The sequence below is a fragment of the Quercus lobata genome, chromosome 5 (assembly GCF_001633185.2).
Source record: "Quercus lobata isolate SW786 chromosome 5, ValleyOak3.0 Primary Assembly, whole genome shotgun sequence".
NCBI classification, from domain to species: Eukaryota; Viridiplantae; Streptophyta; class Magnoliopsida; order Fagales; family Fagaceae; genus Quercus; species Quercus lobata.
This window is the reverse complement of record NC_044908.1, coordinates 16,396,215-16,414,626: the sequence shown is the minus strand read 5'-3', so window position 1 is coordinate 16,414,626 and position 18,412 is coordinate 16,396,215. Positions and strand designations below refer to the sequence as shown.

Sequence of the window (18,412 nt, the reverse complement as noted above, 5' to 3'; positions counted from 1 at the left end):
ACAAAAAATCTTAACCAAGAATTCTTTTTCTTTATCATCAATCAAATCACTGTTCAAGACCCAAGATTCTATTTGATCATCAATCCAATCACCATTCACGTTTTTTCTTTTTCTTATCAATGAATAGATTTCTTTACTTGTATGACTCAAATGTCTTGTATTTGTCGAAAAAGCGATTCGATTGATGGGATTGGTATGATACTCATGAGATCGATGAGATTGATATTCAAATATTTCTTCGTAGAACGTATTGATTTGACCCCATAAGCGGGCTCACCGCCCCATAGCATGTTGCCACCAGAAGCATAATCCTGTATTTCTTTTGTAGAATCTCCTAATTGTTCCAGAGCAATTAGAACGAGATTCTTTAACCAGAAAGAATTCAGCTCAGATGTAGGATACCTATCCAGAAGTTTTCGCAACTCAATCATGTATGATGGAATCATCAAAGATTTGACTGTTTTGAATTTTGTTTGTAACTCAGTATAGGCTCGAGAAATAAAGAGAAGATGTGTACGAATGAGATATCTAGCAACAAGAAGAAGGAAAAGGATTGAATAAAGGAACTCTCAAACATTTTGCGATCTTAGATTTGTCGATATCAATGGTGACTCATTATTTTGATGAATCATTTCTTTGGACAAAAGAAGATTATGTAAACACTTACTCAAAATCTCACTTATCAGATTCCATTGTGTAAGACACAATTTCTTCTAAAGAATTCACCATGATATATCTTATCCATGCATAATATCATGAAAAATGGATACAAATTTTTGGTTGCTACTTAGTATCGACAATAGATTTGAAAAAGCATCTAAAAATATCAAATTTAGATATTTGTACCCTGTCGAAGTAAGGAACCATGGCATATATGTTTGGAATAGATTCCATTTTGAGAGAGTTGAAAAGGCACTATCTCGTTGAAAGGTTTTATACATTTTCCCTTTCTCAAGGCATTTCTTTAGACAAAGACTTCGTCTTTTTCATCTTTTCGGATGGTAAATATTTCTCAGAACATGGAGTGTGTGGGGACAATTTTTGCCTAGACCAAGTGTTGCACTTGTAGTCATTTTTGGCTTGGAGAGTCTCACATTAACCAAACTAGTGGTACTCCATCACCATTGGTCATCCCTTATATGGCATGAAGAGGAAGGCTTTCCTTCCAATGTGGGACTCTCCAAGCCAAAAATGACTACAAGTGCAACACTTGGTCTAGGCAAAAATTGTCCCCACAGAGTGCGAATCAAACCCATGTTTGAATTGAAATTGAAATACTGTTGCAAGTTCTTCCCCTCTGAGTCAGATGAATTCATATCTGAAGGAGTTTTACAATAAGTTCTTTCAAAATTGACTATTTGTCCCTCTATTAGAGGTGTTTCTCAAAAATGTCTGCGATCAAGTAAATAGCTGTTGGAACTTAAATAATGCTCCCAAGTGCAGGATTGTCATGAAGTAATAACTCGGAAAGTCCGAGGTCGAATCCACAGGGAAAAGGGAATTGATTAGCAAACCACAAGAAAATAAAACTAAAATAATAAAGTTTAACTGAAGAGATTTTTGATAGTTTAGTAAAGGTCATTTAAATTGAGAGAAAATGGCAATATATTAAGGCATTAAGGTTTAGGGATCCACATACAACACATCTATTGGTAGTCTTAACAATATTTATTTTATAACTCAACCAAAATTCATACAAAGGATGATCTTAGTCGGATGATTTAACAATAAAACTCAAGAATTAATTGTCTAAGGTAGTTTCATGCAATTGATTGATTTTAGGCAAAAAAAAACTATTAAATTAGTTCGCAAGGAATACTAAGCATTTAACATGCCCAGAGTCTACGATAAATCAAAAGATTATACAGAACTAAACACTTTTCTAGATGAGTAAAACAATCAAAAAAATAAAAACATAAACATTAAAACCAATAAATAATTGTTAAGAACATACCAATAAACAATTGGGTTTCACCCCTTACCTTAGCAAGGCTTCTAGCAAGCCATAACACAAATAAAACTCTAAAAACTGTAAAGAAACTTTAAGAAAACCTAAATTATATTCTACAGCAGCTCCCCTCTGAATTTTGCCCTAAAAAGCCTTTAAATAGGTCAAGGAATCCTATTACAAGTTGAATTCCTGTTTGGAGGAAATCCTACGTTTTTGGGCTTCAATTAACCGACGTTTTTGGCCCATTTAACTTCAGAATTCGGACTTTTGGTAAATACAAATTGTAGCCTTTTAAGTTAGCTTTCCAGCCCAACTTGAATCATCTCGATTGGACATCTGAGCCGAAAATTATGCTCCAAATACTAACTGGTGCGCAGGCTGGAATCATAATCCGAATTGGACTTCGATTTAATTGGGTTAGCCTTCTTTGACTTCATCATGGCTCTTGTAAAATTAAAGTCCATTCGCTTTCTTTTTTGCACAAATCTACTTATTTAATTTCATTATCCTACAAAAGACAAATTTATGCATTAAAATTCAATTAAGCACAAAATTGATTATTCAGCATTATTCCAAAGCCAATTATAAAATGCATGAATTAACTCAAAACAAGTATAATAATGCTTTCTACTAATGATATAAATGTGCAAAATTAAGCTATTATCAATAGCTCTACGAATGAATGGATCGGATCGAATTGGAAAATGGAAAGATTTATACAAGTTATACGTTCTTTCGTCACCACTTTGTGCATGAATATGTTAGATACTTGTAACTCGATTGGTGAAATAGTATCTCTCTCCAAAAAAAGCATTTTTTTTTTTTTTTTACTGCCGCACAAAGAAAATATTTTGTTGCAAATGAACAAGATATTGAGGAATTGTCCATACGTAAAATCATAATTATTGATACGGGCCTTTTCCACATAAAAAGGGACTCTTTTGTTACAATCGAAGCAGAAGTGATGTGGATTATACAAGAATCGAAGTCCATTTGCTTTATAAAAAGAAGATATCAGTGAACTTCTATGAAATGGTTTCGTGGGATTCGGCCAATTGTCTTGATTGTGGGATATCATTGAGAAATAGGAATCTGTGTTCTCAAAAGATTTCCTGCGATTATTTCTAGTACGGAATAAGTCAATCATCCGCCACTTTGGTATCTTATTGAACAAAAATGGTGATATTGTTCCTCCGTTAATCAAGAATTTCAATTTTTGGGAAGTATCATGATCATCCAATAAGAAGGGATTCAATTTTTTCAAATGAACGATTTGAAGACCTATTGATTAAACAACTGATTGCAGAGTTGATCATTTGGACCTTTCAATTCATAGATGTGGATCTTGGACCTATGAGTTGGGATATTCCCAAAACTCACATAGAAAAAAGGAAGTGAGTTAGAAAAAAAGAGAAGAAACTTGGACAAAAAGAGAGGAAGTGACTTAGACAAATCTTTTTTGTCGATAACCTCAGACCAATCAATTGAATATTGATTAATATGTAATCTATCGAACGCTACTTGAAAATGAAAATGACTCTTTTGTTCAGAAATAAAATGTTCCAAATGTTCCTGGAAATTCTTGCTCCCATTGAACCATTTGTATCTATATGCATTAGGATCTTGATTCATGGATCTCTTGGTTTGAGAAATAAAACTACAAGGATCGAACCCTTTCTTCTAGCTCTTTTTAAAATTTGATAAATGTTGGTTGATTGTATATTTCATTATAGTTCTATGATTTAGAGTATCATTTCCTATTTAATATCTTTGAATTCCATATACGAAGTTACAATTGGATCTATTCTTTAAAAAGAATTGATTCAATACGTTTATTATGTACCCACATGTGTTATATTGGATTCAAATCAAATTTCGAATCAATTTATATTGATTGACTGCCTCAATTATGTTGTTGCTAACAAATGCCACTATTTTTGGTTTTGGATCTTCCAAGTCATTCCCATAGGAGGTCCAGACCCATTTTTCTTTGATCCTTTAATAAAAGGATTCATTCTCTTCATAAAAAATAGGAGGTAGGACCAATAAATATTTCTTTTTCGATTCATCCCTGGAGTTGAATACCTTATTCAAGAATTGTTTTTGATACAATCTATAGGAATCAATAGAAAAGGTAAATCCCTTATGATACGACAGGTTCGGCTCGGTTATTGATAGAGTGAATATATCTATCATTTCTTGAAATCTCTCTTCTGATTCAAAATCGTGATGTAACGTGTATCCCCTTTGTCCCAGTCATGAAATAAATAAATAAAAATGAATTTTTGTTCAAGAATGAAATCTTATTGGAACTGTCCATATCCGGTTCATCCTTCGGAACCATATCACATCCCAGATCGGATGAAATTGGATGAATTGAGACAATATTTTGTAAATAAGTAATTATCTTAAATATATTAACTATTTCTTTATTTTTCGATCGCTTGGAAGGGACAAAAGAAACATCTTGTTCTTTCTTCAACAATTTCTGATCTCTAGTGGACCTCTCAGTAGGATTCGAACCCAGATGAAGTTTTGATCATCTGTCAGAGAAAAAAGAACGAATGGATCTTGTAGGATTCCCAAGAAATTCTTCTATTTCTTCCGGAAGCAGACGATTATTCATCTGCTTCTCACGTTTTGTGAATAGCTGGGACATTGAGGAATATCCAAAGAGGCATTTAGGAAACCAGTCTAATTCTATCTTTGTTTGTTCTGTTTTAAGAAAGGAAGGATCCCAAAGAATTGATCCTTCTTTTAGTTGTTGAATCTCTCTTTGAATGATCAATGTGTGATATTCCAAATCCTCATTACTAGTGGAATCGAAATGATCTTTGGATTGATTAGAAGATCCTTTCAATTGGCTAGAATCTGTTACTTAAATGAAACTAGATCTTATGGAATCATATTGAATATTTGATGATACATTCCGTACCTTGCTAAAAAACCGATCCTTATTTACCACTCACACATTGTCTAACCAAATCCAATTCTCTCTTGATATTTTCCTCAAAAAATCTGATTCGTGCAGATTCTTCCCCCAACTAAAGAAGAGATCTTGGTGGAATTGCCACATATGAAATTGAGCACAATTTTGCAAAGAAATAGCCCACTTGTTTCTCGAGAAGAGATAGGAAACATGCTCAATATCATTTGATTGAATAGTTGCCTAACTACTTGTTGTTTGAAGAAACCTTCCACTTAACTTGGTATTTTTTCATGTAAAGTAAAGATGAGATCACCAATCCAGTCTTTCACTAAGATTTCGAATGAAAATCTAATTGTTGAATTATATATTTATTATTGTTCATAACCCGCATGTCAAATTTCTTTCAAATTGGATGTTATTTACTAGTTGATCAATAAACTTGTTTTTTATACAAAATTTTAGACCACAAAAACTTGAAATTTAAACTTTTGATTGATGTTATGATCCTAATATCCCACATAGATTAAGTGTAAGCTTAACCACATGTTTATAAGCTCTTGGGCGCTCTCCCCTTGTAAGCTGGTTTTCAAGGGTGAGTTCTACCCATAGGTTCCTAATATTTGGTATCAGAGCCAACCATCATGTCGAGTAATCAGACGTAATTCATTGAGTATGGGATTAAATGAGTTGCAGCATTATGGTCGGATTCTAGAGGGGGTGACCTAGAGGCTAGATTAAAATAATTAATAGGTGAGTAGAGCCACCAAAAGAGAAAGGGCTACCATCGGGTTAGTGTCGCTAAAGTGAGCTATCGTGGACGTCGGCTGTGGAGCGTGGTGGTATGTTATGATCCTAGTGTCCCATATGGATTAAGTGTAAACTTAACCATGTGTTTATAAATTCTTGGGCACCCTTTCCTTGCAAGCCAGTTTTCAAGGGTGAGTTCTACCCATGGGTTCCTAACAATTGATGACATAGTAATTAATCTTTGATCTTCTTGAAAGACTTAGTTTAGTTGGGAAATTATATGGTTTTTTTAATAGGTAAAATTCAAGCATAGTTGGGAAATTATATGGTGAAAGTAGCATTCAACTTTAGTTAAAAAGGGAAGATATTTTCTTGAAAAGTCAAAGATTAGGTTAGGCCATTTAATTTAGTGGGTGACAACTTCAATTGATATGGACAATAGACAAGGAAAAGTTAAGGAATTTTTATGCACACAGTAGAAGGGAGTCAAACTCTTGGTTCATCTGTTCCAAGCTAACACATTAATCGAGTAATTTGTAGGTACTCCTAGAGTACGGTAAATGATGTTCTATTCTCTCACATTCATGATACCACTCATTAAATTTGTGGTAGAGTCCACCATGAATATTAGAGGAGGAAATACCATTTCACTAAATTCTTAGAGTACCTAAGAATTTTCACATTAACAAGGAGAATAACAATGAATTCTACTACTCGTCCAAAATCACTCCCCTACATGCAAGGCTGGCATAACATAATTTGGAGTCTATGGCGAAAGATTTTTGTGGGCCTTATATTTATAAATATTAATTAAATAAAATTATTTAATACTAATCCAATCGAGGTTAATTTGATGCATTAAGTACATAATTTAATTAATAATTCTAACTAAAACTAATGTAAATTTCATATAGAGAATTGAATATCATAGTTGAAACATAAATTTTAACAAAAAGAAAAAAAATGTATATTAATTTTTTTTTTAAAGAATATTACTTTATCTATGATGATACATAGTTAAGTAAATTTGTAATCTAATTTTTAAGAGGAAAAGATAAATATTATTTGGTGTGTGGCATTGTAGGAGATTAGTTTACAAAAATTAAAGTCTCGAACTATTAAGAGAGATTAATTATCATTGATGATCTAACACATTTGCAACTTTTTTTTTTTTGGAAGCATTTTAGGCTTTCAATTGGGTTAGGTTAGGTCTCTATTGGTCTCATATTTTGAAAGCCTTATTAAAAACTAGACTCATCACACGTTTTGCGCGTGTAATAAGACTCTTTTTTATTTTGAGTTTAGTGAAATAATGTTTAAAAGTGAGATAGAGATAGTGTTCTAATTTTTAGGATCTTGATAAAAGTTTGGAAGCTTAAAACTTAGGAACTTTTTAAAAAAAATATTAAATTACTCTTTTAACCATTTTGTGTTTTTAAATTTAAAATTATTCAATTAAAAGATAGGGGTATTTTAGAGAGTTTAAGAATTTGTGTGGGGATATTTTAGTACACAAAATGATGAAACCCAAATAGAGAATCATGTTTTTTTTTTTTTTTTTTTTTGATATAGAGAGTTGTGTTATTAATATATTAAAAAAAAATGCTAAGGTACTACAAAATGTTCACAATATGAGATTTATATTTTTTATTATAAAATTTTGGGTTGTAAAGGAGGCCCTTGTTTTTTTTTTTCATCTTCTTCTCTAGATGTAAATTTTTTTTGTTTTTTTTTGTGGTGGTTCCTTAAGCCTAGGCCTTGAGCCGGACCTGCCCTACATGCTAGACAACTTCTCCCCTTGATGCAGATTTAAAATTTTCCATAGATTTGGGTTATGGGTTAGAATTATTAGATGTTAGCTTAGTGGGTGTATGATGGCTTTGTAATATGGGCCGTGATGTCTGCAATTGACTATGGGTATTGGGCCTTCAAGTTATAGTGTACAATATGCCCGAAAGAAGTGGTCTCTCTCAACAGTCTCATAATCTAAGATATTGGCGAAAATTAGTAAAGTCCGACAAAGCAAACAAATTTTCAAGAACGACATTGACAATCCGGTTCACAATAATCCACAAACAAACACAAACGTCATAAAACCTTGGAAATTCGAATTCCTGAGATTTGAAAAGTATACGGTTAAGGCCCTTAAAGTCAAATAGAGAATCTTTATATGGATATGATCATTTGATCCTCTTCCTTTATATATACTCGTATGATCCAAAAGTCTTTCAGTTGTTCTTGTAGAGAGCTCAGTCTCAATCTCACACTCAATCAGACATGGAGTCCAGCTTCAAAACCCAACCACTCCTTCTCCTTCTCCTTCTTCTCTTCACCTTCTCTTCCATTACTGAATCAAACCAGGTACTTTTTCTTCAACTCTCATCTCCATACTCAGTCTCGTTTCAACTTTTCTTTTTCTTCTGCAAAAAAAAAAAAAAAACCTTCTGGGTTGTTGAGAAAACCATGAAACATAGAAGAAAAGATAAAACTTGGCCCCTTTTGATATTTATGGGAGCTTTTTTTTTTTGGGTTGTGGTTTACTTGTTTTAGTTTCTTCAAAGTGAAGTTCTGCTGGAGTCAACTGTGCTTTATGTCATAAAGAAATAAGGCTGAACATGTAACTTATATTCATAATTCAATCAACAATTAGAAAACAGGAACAAAACTATGACTATGTTCCATTTTTACTTTCTGGGTTTTTCTTTTTTAATCAAACTGGAGTATTATGTTATGTAATTTTTATTATTTTTGAAAAAAAAAAATGTTTCAGTTTTGTAATGCTGGGATTGAGTATGGTGAATCGTCATGTGGGGTTTCGTCTTCATCGTCGAAGATATTGATTAAAGGGGGAACTGTTGTGAATGCTCATAGAGAGGAGGTTGCTGATGTTTATGTGGAGGATGGGATCATTGTTGCCGTGAAGCCTAATATCAAGGTACTATTTCTTTTTAAAATGTTGTAGTTATGTAAATCTACTAAGTGCTTTGTTTTGAATTGGTATAAATTGTGTGTTGTATTGTTAATTGATGAGAGACTGGTGTTATCAATGGTGGGATTGGATCATATCATATTATATTGGTAAAGGACTCTTGAACATTGAATGGTGTTGGTTCTGTATGTTATATCGGACTTAGCCTCAGGGCCCTATGTTTAAGTCCTACGCTTATGTAATTTGGCATTAGAGGGGATAACAAAGATGTTGGCTGTATGGAATAAATAATATTGATCTCTCCCGCTTACTTTTGCTCTGTTTTCCTGATGCATATGTTTGTTGGCTGACAGACTAGAAAAGTCTTAAGAATAAATGTCTTTTGGACAGTTAGTGAAATTGAGTTAAAAGCCAGTTGGCGGACTCAAAGATAGTTTTTTCCATTATTCAATTAAGAAACTTGGGTCCTATAGAACTTACCTTACCCTACACATAACCAAACTCTCTTGGGGAAACTATTATAGTGGTTTGTAAAAGTGAGACATATACTTTGGAGGTATGTTGTGGGTTTGTAATGTGGGAAGAGCTGGATTGATGGACTGCTTTTATGGACAGTTCTTGTAGGATATCCTTATGATTAGGAGTGGCTAGGAAGTCCATAAGATTCTTGTGTAAGATGTAGTTGATGGTAGGAAATTCCAATTTTGGCATGATTTTTGTATGGGGAGGCTTTACTTAAAGCAGCTTTTCTAGACATTTGAGCTAGACTGGTACAGGATAGCAAGCGAAAGTATACAAGTGACTCCAAAGGGGGCATTCCAGGGTGTTTTGTGTGTGTGTGGCTATGGAAGAGTATAATTGTGTTGACATTCCCTATAAGTGACTCTTTTTGCATGGATAGTTGTTTTCTGAAAGATTCTTATGATGGAGAATCTAGAAGAGTGTGTAATATGTAAGCACAATGGAGAGAGGACGGATCATCTTCTGCTACATTTTTCTTCTATTATTTTAAAGGAGATTTGGTCTCTACAATTTCATTTTCTAGGATCTATTGGGTAACTCTGAGGTTGGTAGTTGAGATGCTGGCTAATTTGGAAAAGATTCTTATGGTGGAGAATTTTGTTTACCAAAGACAGTTCACTATCATTTGGTATTGCATTTAAGTGTAGCAAAGGGATGATAGTCGTATTCTGGTACATTGTTTTGTAGCTCGGAGATGTGGTCTCATTATTTTCAGGAGCTTCTGGTTAATGTATTCTTGATGACAGTTTATATTCCAGCTAGTTGGAAATAGGGTTCAAACGCATGAGGTTTTGTGAAGTTTTAAAGCTATACATTAATACTTTTGTGGTATCTTGGTGGTAGAAAAAATAGTAATATCATGTTTGAGGGTGTTGAGCTCCTTTGGACATGCTCAAGCTCTTGTTTTGTCTTGGGCTGGATGGCTTCCTTGAATGTTTTCCGTCTCCCTTCTCTTAGAGTAACTAATGTTGAAAAAGGTGGATGATATATTTCATGCTATTGGCTATTTCAGCCAGCCATGCCGAGACATTGAAAATAGCCCTTTAAGATCCACACTTTTGGTGTGCTATACAATACTGAGTTCATTCTTGTGAAAAAAAAAGAAAAGGAAATAAATAACTCATCTGTCATAGGGCACTGAAATACCAAAAGAAACAATTTCTAGCTCATTGTAGCTCTAGGCTACTGGCAGATTAAGATTTTAAGCTACCATGCACTATCAACACATGCATTTTCCATTCACAAATGTTTTTTTGGGCAATAATTACCCTGTTATAAATTTTCTTTCATACATATATGCCCTTTTCTTGCCTAGTTGGTTGTTTACCTTTATGTTTCCTTTGATTTTTTTTTTTTTTTAAATTTTTTTTTAAAATATTTTATTCTATGCTTTCTATTGTTTGATTTATGTCTGACTTGTCTGATGGCCTTTTGCAGGTTGGTGATGATGTTACCATGCTTGATGCCACTGGAAAATTTGTCATGCCAGGTTATTTTTTTTATTATAAAAAATAATTACAGGTTAGATCACTATAAGTGACTTCACTCTTTTGAGTATGGTGGGAGCATTTGGAACCTAAGTGTACTATTATGTAATACTTTTCAATGACATTTACAGTTTCGGAATACATCATACACTCTACAATCTAAATGGAAGAGATAGATTACTTCTTCTTTGTTGTATTTATTTTGAACCTCATATATGAAATGGGATGGAAAATTTCATACTCAAAAGGCTTCCAGATCGACAATGTCCCTTTTGCCATATCTTATGAAGTTGGATGAATAGTTTCTGGTCTTGCATGGCATGCCACCATGGTGGGATCCATCAAGTTGAGTTGCAGTCTTTCTTGCATGTTGGCAATAGCTCCTATTTTTATTCTTCAGCCTGTCTGCACTCATCCTCTCAAAGACAAGATTTATTATTAATAATCACAAGCTGTCAGTTGGGTTTTCAGTTTATTTTATTTTATTTTTGATAGGTCTATTCATTTTATCTGAGTTTAATACCTTAGTTCTTTTCTGTTTCCAACACCAATTTGTAATTATGTAGATCTGATCCTGATGTACTCTATGACTACATTTGTTACCTCAACAGGTGGAATTGATCCTCACACACACCTAGCTTTTGAGTTTATGGGTACTGAGACAGTTGATGACTTCTTCAGTGGTCAGGCTGCAGCCTTAGCTGGTGGAACAACAATGCACATTGACTTTGTTATTCCAGTTAGTGGGAGTTTAACAGCAGGTTTTGAAGCCTACGAAAAGAAAGCAAAGAAATCTTGCATGGATTATGGTTTCCATATGGCAATTACAAAATGGGATGAAGTTGTTTCAAAAGAAGTGGAAATCATGGTTAAGGAGAAAGGTTAGTTTTCTTATTTTTTCTGTTTGTACTGTCCAGATTTCTTCTTATTTTGGACCTTTGTGAATGCTTCTTTGATTTCCTCTTTTCATGTATATGCCATCTTATAGGTATAAATTCTTTCAAGTTCTTCCTGGCCTACAAGGGGGCACTTATGATTAATGATGAGCTTCTATTAGAAGGGTTTAAGAAGTGCAAGTCCCTTGGTGCTTTGGCTATGGTCCATGCAGAAAATGGAGATGCGGTATATGAAGGACAGAAAAGAATGATAGAACTTGGTATTTTTGGTCCAGAGGGACATGCTCTTTCGAGACCTTCATTGGTAACTTTTAGAATTATGTATATATGTATGTATGAATGTATGTATGTACTTATCTATGTATATGGTTGTTCCTTCAGACTACTCCATTCTATATATCAATCATAGTTTGACTCTCTGCAAATTTGGTAGTCCTATGATGATGAACTATGATTACTGTTTGAATTGCCTCGTCTTTCATAAAGAGTATACATTCTGGTAACCGTAATGATTCAGTTATGTGTGCTCGAGCTTTGTAGGGACTTTACACTGTTTCACCAATTACATTAATGCATTAGGAGGACAATTAATTATAAATTAGTGAGGAGCATACAATACATGTGGTTGTGCCACATGCTGTAGACAACACTCAAAATGTGGGAAGGAAATTATCCTATAGAGGATAGTGAGTGAAAACAACCTTGATTTTAAATTAAGGGAAGATCAATCTATATTTTTTTCATTTGGAAACATTGAGCAAGCATCCTATTTGGAAGTGGTTAGTGAGTATTTCTTGGTGAAGGTGGTGATCAAGTTCAGGTTGAGAGTTGGATCTTGATATTCCTGCTTTCATATTCAAGACCTAGTTAGGAGAGATCAGTGAAGGCTGAGATGTCTGATGGTAAGGTAAAAATCATATTCCAAGATGAAACCAGTGCATCTAGATTCATTTTAGAAGTGAATCTTCTCTTGTTCCTGTATTCTCATTCAAGACACGGCTGGGACTGTGTTGCAACCGTGTCCCAGCCTTCTCTTGACCATGGCAAAAATGAAAAAAAATTGTTTTTGCCAGACACTCCATGGACACGGACACACTGGGCTTTTCCCTCTGTCTGTGATTCCTACATATGCTGTGGTCAGACTAATGAATAAAGCAGTTGATCTGTTCTATTTATCATGCTTGTTTCCTTAAAAATTTATTCCATGAATATCTTTGGAGAAATTCTCCTTGTATGATTTGACTATATAAAAATACCTGTACAGCTGGAAGCAGAGGCAACTGCTCGAGCAATTCGTTTGGCAGGTTTTGTGAATACTCCTCTCTATGTAGTTCATGTAATGAGCATTGATGCTATGGAAGAAATAGCTACAGCTCGGAGAAAAGGTCTTCAATTCTCTAATCTTACAAATTCTGTTTGATTTAATAAAGTTTATTTGATGGCAGCATTAATCTACAATTGTGGAGAATCATTTTATTAATAGTAAAAGTTGCATCTTTACATTTGAAATTGGGCTTTCACTTCTTTTGGGGGAACATTCTTTGCAAACTTCCTTAACAAAATATTAATCTAAGACATGAAAATGATTTTCATAGGATGTGGCCATAAGTTTAAAATGCTTTTCACATGGCTCTAAAGGTTATGAACTCGACACACAGACAGTGATATAGACACGCACTCAAACACCCAATAAATATGTACGCGGGTGATTAAGATCCCAAGAATTTTATTTTCCCCCATCCTAGCTGATTGATTTGGTTTAAGTGTCATCTTCAAGTCGTTGGCCTTCAGTTCTAGAACTCATGTATGCTGATCTCCAGATTTCCTTTTTTTAAAGATGATTTATTGATTAAGGAAGATAAAGAACTCGTCTTTAAATTGCAGGGCAGAGGGTTATTGGAGAACCAGTAGTTTCTGGGTTAGCCCTTGATGAATCTGGGGTTTGGGATCCTGACTTCGTCACTGCAGCAAAGTAGGATCCTGCATTACTTTTCATTTTTCATTTTTATTTATTTGTATCTTTATATTTAGATATATTCTGTCAACTTTTACAAACGGTATCATCTTCATGTTTTAGGTTTGTCATGAGTCCCCCTATTAGGGCATCTGGACATGATAAGGCCCTTCAAGCTGCCCTTTCAACAGGAATTCTGCAGGTTCCTACCTCATCATTAGAGAAGATAGTGCAATCATAACAGCTGGGACCTTAAAGACACAAGAAAAAAATTTATTTTTATTGATAAGTAAAGAAAAAAACATTCGTGTTCTCATTATCCATGACATGAATTTAATAAACAATTGTCTATACAAGTACTCTCCAAAATTTTAGCTTATAACCATGTGCTAGCAAACCATATAACCTTAAATTCAGAATATTTTCTTTTGACTGATTGCCTACAACGTGACCTTTAATATATTGGTTTTATGGAGATCTTTGAACTTGTTTCTCAGGAAACTTTTGCATTTTGCAGCTTGTAGGAACCGATCATTGTTCCTTTAATTCTACACAGAAAGCTCTAGGGATTGATGATTTCCGAAATATTCCAAATGGTGTTAATGGTAATCACAAGTTTTAGTCCCTGCTATTTCTGAAATGACATTGTTCTGACTAATTATTTCGGGCCAATACTGTGTTACACTTTCTAATACTTCTCTGTGGCAACTGGTAATCTTTAGGTATTGAGGAGAGAATGCATTTGGTATGGGATATAATGGTGGTAAGCTGCAATGGATTTCTTGCTCATTCCTTCAAAATAATCAGCTTGATTTAGAATCTATCCTAGAACTTGCTCCTTTTTCTCAGATTTATGTATTCATGCAGGAATCTGGCCAAATTTCTGTCACTGATTATGTTCGGATAACAAGCACAGAATGGTATGCTATTAATCTGACTATTTTGGTAATGTAAAAAACTAAATGAGAATCTTATAAAAAATAAGAAATAAAATAATAACTGAATGAGAAAGTGTGGGATTATGCGTTTTATGATCTGATCCCCACTAAGCTATCTGACATATGTTGAAGTTATCTCACCATCAGCAATTTTTTCAGTGCTAGAATCTTCAATATATATCCAAGAAAAGGAGCGATTCTTCCTGGATCTGATGCAGATATAATCATATTCAACCCAAACTCAAGCTTTGAAATAACTGCGAAGTCCCACCACTCTAGATCAGATACAAACGTTTATGAGGGAAGGAGAGGAAAGGTAATGTTTGTATCAATAATGTAGTTGATCTGTTGATTACCAATGCATTATAAAATAGGCTAGCCATTGTAATGTGAGAAGGATATAAAATCAATTAGATTATACTCCCTCCGTCCCAAATTGTTTGGCTTAGTTAGAAAAAACCCAATTATTTAGGGAAACATCATTAACTACCTTATCTCTTTAAAAAAAAGTTAGAAATTTCCTAAATTACCCTTAAACAAATTTATCAAAAAATTATTTAAGAAAAAAAAAACATTTCTAGTATTGGTGCCAACTGCCAAGCAATTTTCAAAGTTATTGTTGATTTCAAATTCTATTAGTGTACTACTCTTACAATTTGCAAACCTATTTTCAAATCCGAATTCTTTAGCGACCAAGTCTAATCCAAATTCAAGCTTTATCTTTAAATAAAATTTTAATACGATAGATTGGAAACTCTACTAGTGGCAAAACAATAGCTTTAGTGGATTTCAAAATTTAGGTTTTTAATTTTTTTTAATTTAAAAAATGCTCCCACAAATAAATTAAGAACGTAAAGGGAATGTTAATAAATTAATGGTGTTTGACTTTTCAAACATGACATAATTTTAGGAGATCCCAAAATAGAATACAAACCAAACAATTTGGGACGGAGGAAGTATTTTGTTTGCACCTATCATTTGTAGAGACAGCAACTCATAAAAATTCACACACAAGTAAACAGCCATACGTGTCTTTGTAACTTGATAATATTGAACATGTCTTATTACATTTTGAAATATATTTTTGTGTGCAAAAGAAGAATAAATGATTAACAGTCATGAAAGTAATAATTGTGTAAAGTTTTTATTTTTATAGGTAAGAATAACTTTATTGAAAAGAGATTACTTTATGAAGAAAAACATAAAGTAGCCTAAAGAATTACAATTGAAAAATATTTTTTTAAATTTATGAATGGAAGTAATAATTGTGTAAATTTACTTGACAAAACACATAACACACTCATAATTTTGTTGAACTATGTGTTAGAGTATTGGTTAAATGATTAAATTTACTAGTTCCTATTGTTTAAACTTTTAGGACAATCGGTAATTTATCAATGTATTAGAGAAGGTAGTCTTGCGTTCGAACTCTGACTTTGCTCTTCCTACCATCTAAAAAGTTAAAAATCCCATGGGTTAGGCCCCACTTAATAAGGGGGGAGTCTGAGCCCACACATGAAGGGGAGTGTAAGAATATTAGTTAAATGATTAAATTCACCACTTTCTAACAGTTTAAACTTTTGGAACAATTGGTAATTTATCACTATGAAACAAATGTTGCTCTGAAATTCTTGAGTTTATGAATGAGTGCTAGGAACCTTTGGACACGAATGTCACATCAAAGTTTCAATTTTAGAATCATCCTTCAATAATAGGTGTGCGCTTACAGGGCAAGGCCTGTGAGCTATAATTTGTGGACAAGGACACAATTTTTTTGTCATGGCATGGTAACTTTCAACAATATAGATAGAGGGATAGGGCTATATATATGTCTTGATGACTTAATAATAGTAGGCTTATAGTTTAATGCATGTTTAAGTGTTTGTTTGTATGCCAAAAAAAAAAAAAATGCCATGTCCTAAAACACTTGAGAAAAAAGCTCTTTAGCTTTCTTCCTAAAACACTTGAGAAAATAAAAGCTCTATAGCTTTCTTAGAAAACAAATGAGGAACACCCTTGTATATCTGCACTTGTACATTGCGGAAATGAAGGTGAAATCTTCTGTTTAAGTGTCAAATGGAATATCTGACAGAGAATGGACATGGGTTTCATTCCTCAGGTGCATAACTTGCCAATTTTCATATAGTATAAAGCATAGCTAGTGATATCTAACTCTATATGTATAACTGTCTGTAGATATAGTTCATATAACATCCTCTGCTATTTTTAAGATGTTGCTTGTTCTTGCGACGCTTTCATTAGATGGCTGTATTAATGTACAGATCGTGTTTCTGAAACCTTTGCAAGTAATCTTACCATCTGATTCATTGCCCAAAAATGTCCCATTGGATAAGAAAAATGGCTTCTTGAAAGAATAGATGAATGTAATTTTAGTTAAGCTTAGTTGATTGATGTTTCTAGATTCATATTTTAGTATTTTTCATTGATACTGATGTAATCTTTGCTTTTTGGTGGTTTATAAGCATATCCATTCGTCTTTTGTTTTTACTTCATATTGCAGAAACATGACCGCAAAGCCATGCCATTGCAATGTTCAACAAAAAACTATCATAAATGAAATTAAAGTTTAAGAAACTCAATCTAGTTTTTAGACTTGTCATCCATAATCTTTAACTACTCTTAAACTTTGTTATTAATTCTTATAGACCATCTTTTCCTCTCATAATTCTATATTTTGCTTCCCCATCATGAACCTCGCTCTGGTCATGATTAACTTGTCCGTATTTGCTTGAATTTGTAATGTTTTGAGACCTCTCTCTCTCCCTGTGAGAGCATGCACTCTCCTAAACTTTGTCATTTTATGTAAGGTTTTTATAAGTTCATTTATGTTCTCTTAGGGAAAGGTTGAAGTGACAATCGCTGGAGGAAGAATTGTTTGGGAAAATGATGAGCTGAAGGTTGTCCCTGGTTCTGGAAAGTATGTAGAAATGCCACCTTTCGCTTATCTATTTAATGGAATTGACAAGGCAGATGCTGAGTACCTGTCTTCACACCGAGCTCCAGTAAAGCGATTTAAATCCACAGATTAAATTGCACTTTCTATCATTTTTATAGTCCTTTTACTTTCTTATCACCTAGAGGGTAAAGAATACATGATACTCAAGTATATATGGCCTTGAGTTTGTATAAGAGAAAAATAAATGAGAACATGCCACTAGCATCACCGCACTGGGTGAAATGTAGGTGAATATATCTTTGAATGTACATTGAATGGAACTCTAATATTACTATATGGCCTTGAGTTTGTATAAAAGAAAAATAAATGAGAACATGCCACTAGCATCACCGCACTGGGTGAAATGTATGTGAATATATCTTTGAATGTACATTGAATGGAACTCTAATATTACTGTTTCTAATTTTGTTATTTTAAGATTTCATTTCTTTATTTTGCTGCATCTGAAGAACTTCTCTTGCTTATGTAGCACACTTAAATCAAATAGTAAATAGCATATGTAGCACACTTAGATTACAGAATTTTTAGAAAAATAAATTAAATTAAAGAGAGACTGAAGCTATGTATGCTTCATTAATTGATGAGCATGTGTCATCTGTAAATTTACAGACCAGAACTCAAAATTTAGCAGGATGGTACAAGATTGAAAATGAATGGCCTACGTTCTTAAAAAATCAAGGCCTAATACAGCAATTGATGTAGGTCAGAATCTTCCTTTTCCTCTGCATGGCAATACAAATATAATGGTAATAAAGAAGAATGTGAGGATTGAATTAGTACCATCCCCCTCTTTCCAAAACAGTTTATTTGAGTTGGAGACTTATACGTTGTTTATATATATTTTTTTACTTATCACAATTACTGTTCACTTTTTACCGTTCATGATTACTGTTCACTACGTTTTTTAGGCCTATTTAAAAGGGGATGTTCCTTATGTTAAACTCAGAATTCTCTAGAGTTAGTATTTTCTTTAGGCACACTTCTCTCCTTTAGAATTCCTCTCTAGAATTCCCACTACTACATGTTTCTTACAAAATCTGTAACTAGAACTAGTTTCAAGCCTTGTACTGTTGAAATCCTGT

The 18,412-nt window shown here is 33.4% G+C and overlaps 1 protein-coding gene across 1 annotated transcript; it reads left to right on the top strand.

Annotated features, from left to right (window-relative positions):
* Window positions 1-7,678: 7,678 nt before the first annotated feature.
* On the top strand, window positions 7,679-17,741 carry LOC115989690 (dihydropyrimidinase-like). The gene is made up of 13 exons (XM_031113503.1): window positions 7,679-7,988; window positions 8,398-8,562; window positions 10,516-10,567; window positions 11,177-11,446; window positions 11,554-11,765; window positions 12,726-12,846; window positions 13,346-13,433; window positions 13,539-13,617; window positions 13,933-14,020; window positions 14,138-14,178; window positions 14,283-14,335; window positions 14,513-14,669; window positions 17,212-17,741. Exons 1-13 carry the CDS (start codon window positions 7,905-7,907, stop codon window positions 17,401-17,403), a joined length of 1,602 nt encoding a protein of 533 aa, XP_030969363.1. The 5' UTR covers window positions 7,679-7,904; the 3' UTR covers window positions 17,404-17,741.
* Window positions 17,742-18,412: the final 671 nt, after the last annotated feature.

What these genes read in the sequence shown, in the direction of transcription:
- LOC115989690 (XM_031113503.1), top strand. Translation starts at nt 7,905, where the DNA reads ATGGAGTCCAGCTTCAAAACCCAACCACTCCTTCTCCTTCTCCTTCTT. An exon ending in CCATTACTGAATCAAACCAG is followed by an intron (nt 7,989 to 8,397) that starts GTACTTTTTCTT and finishes AAAATGTTTCAG; the next exon opens with TTTTGTAATGCTGGGATTGA. An exon ending in TTTCAACAGGAATTCTGCAG is followed by an intron (nt 13,618 to 13,932) that starts GTTCCTACCTCA and finishes TGCATTTTGCAG; the next exon opens with CTTGTAGGAACCGATCATTG.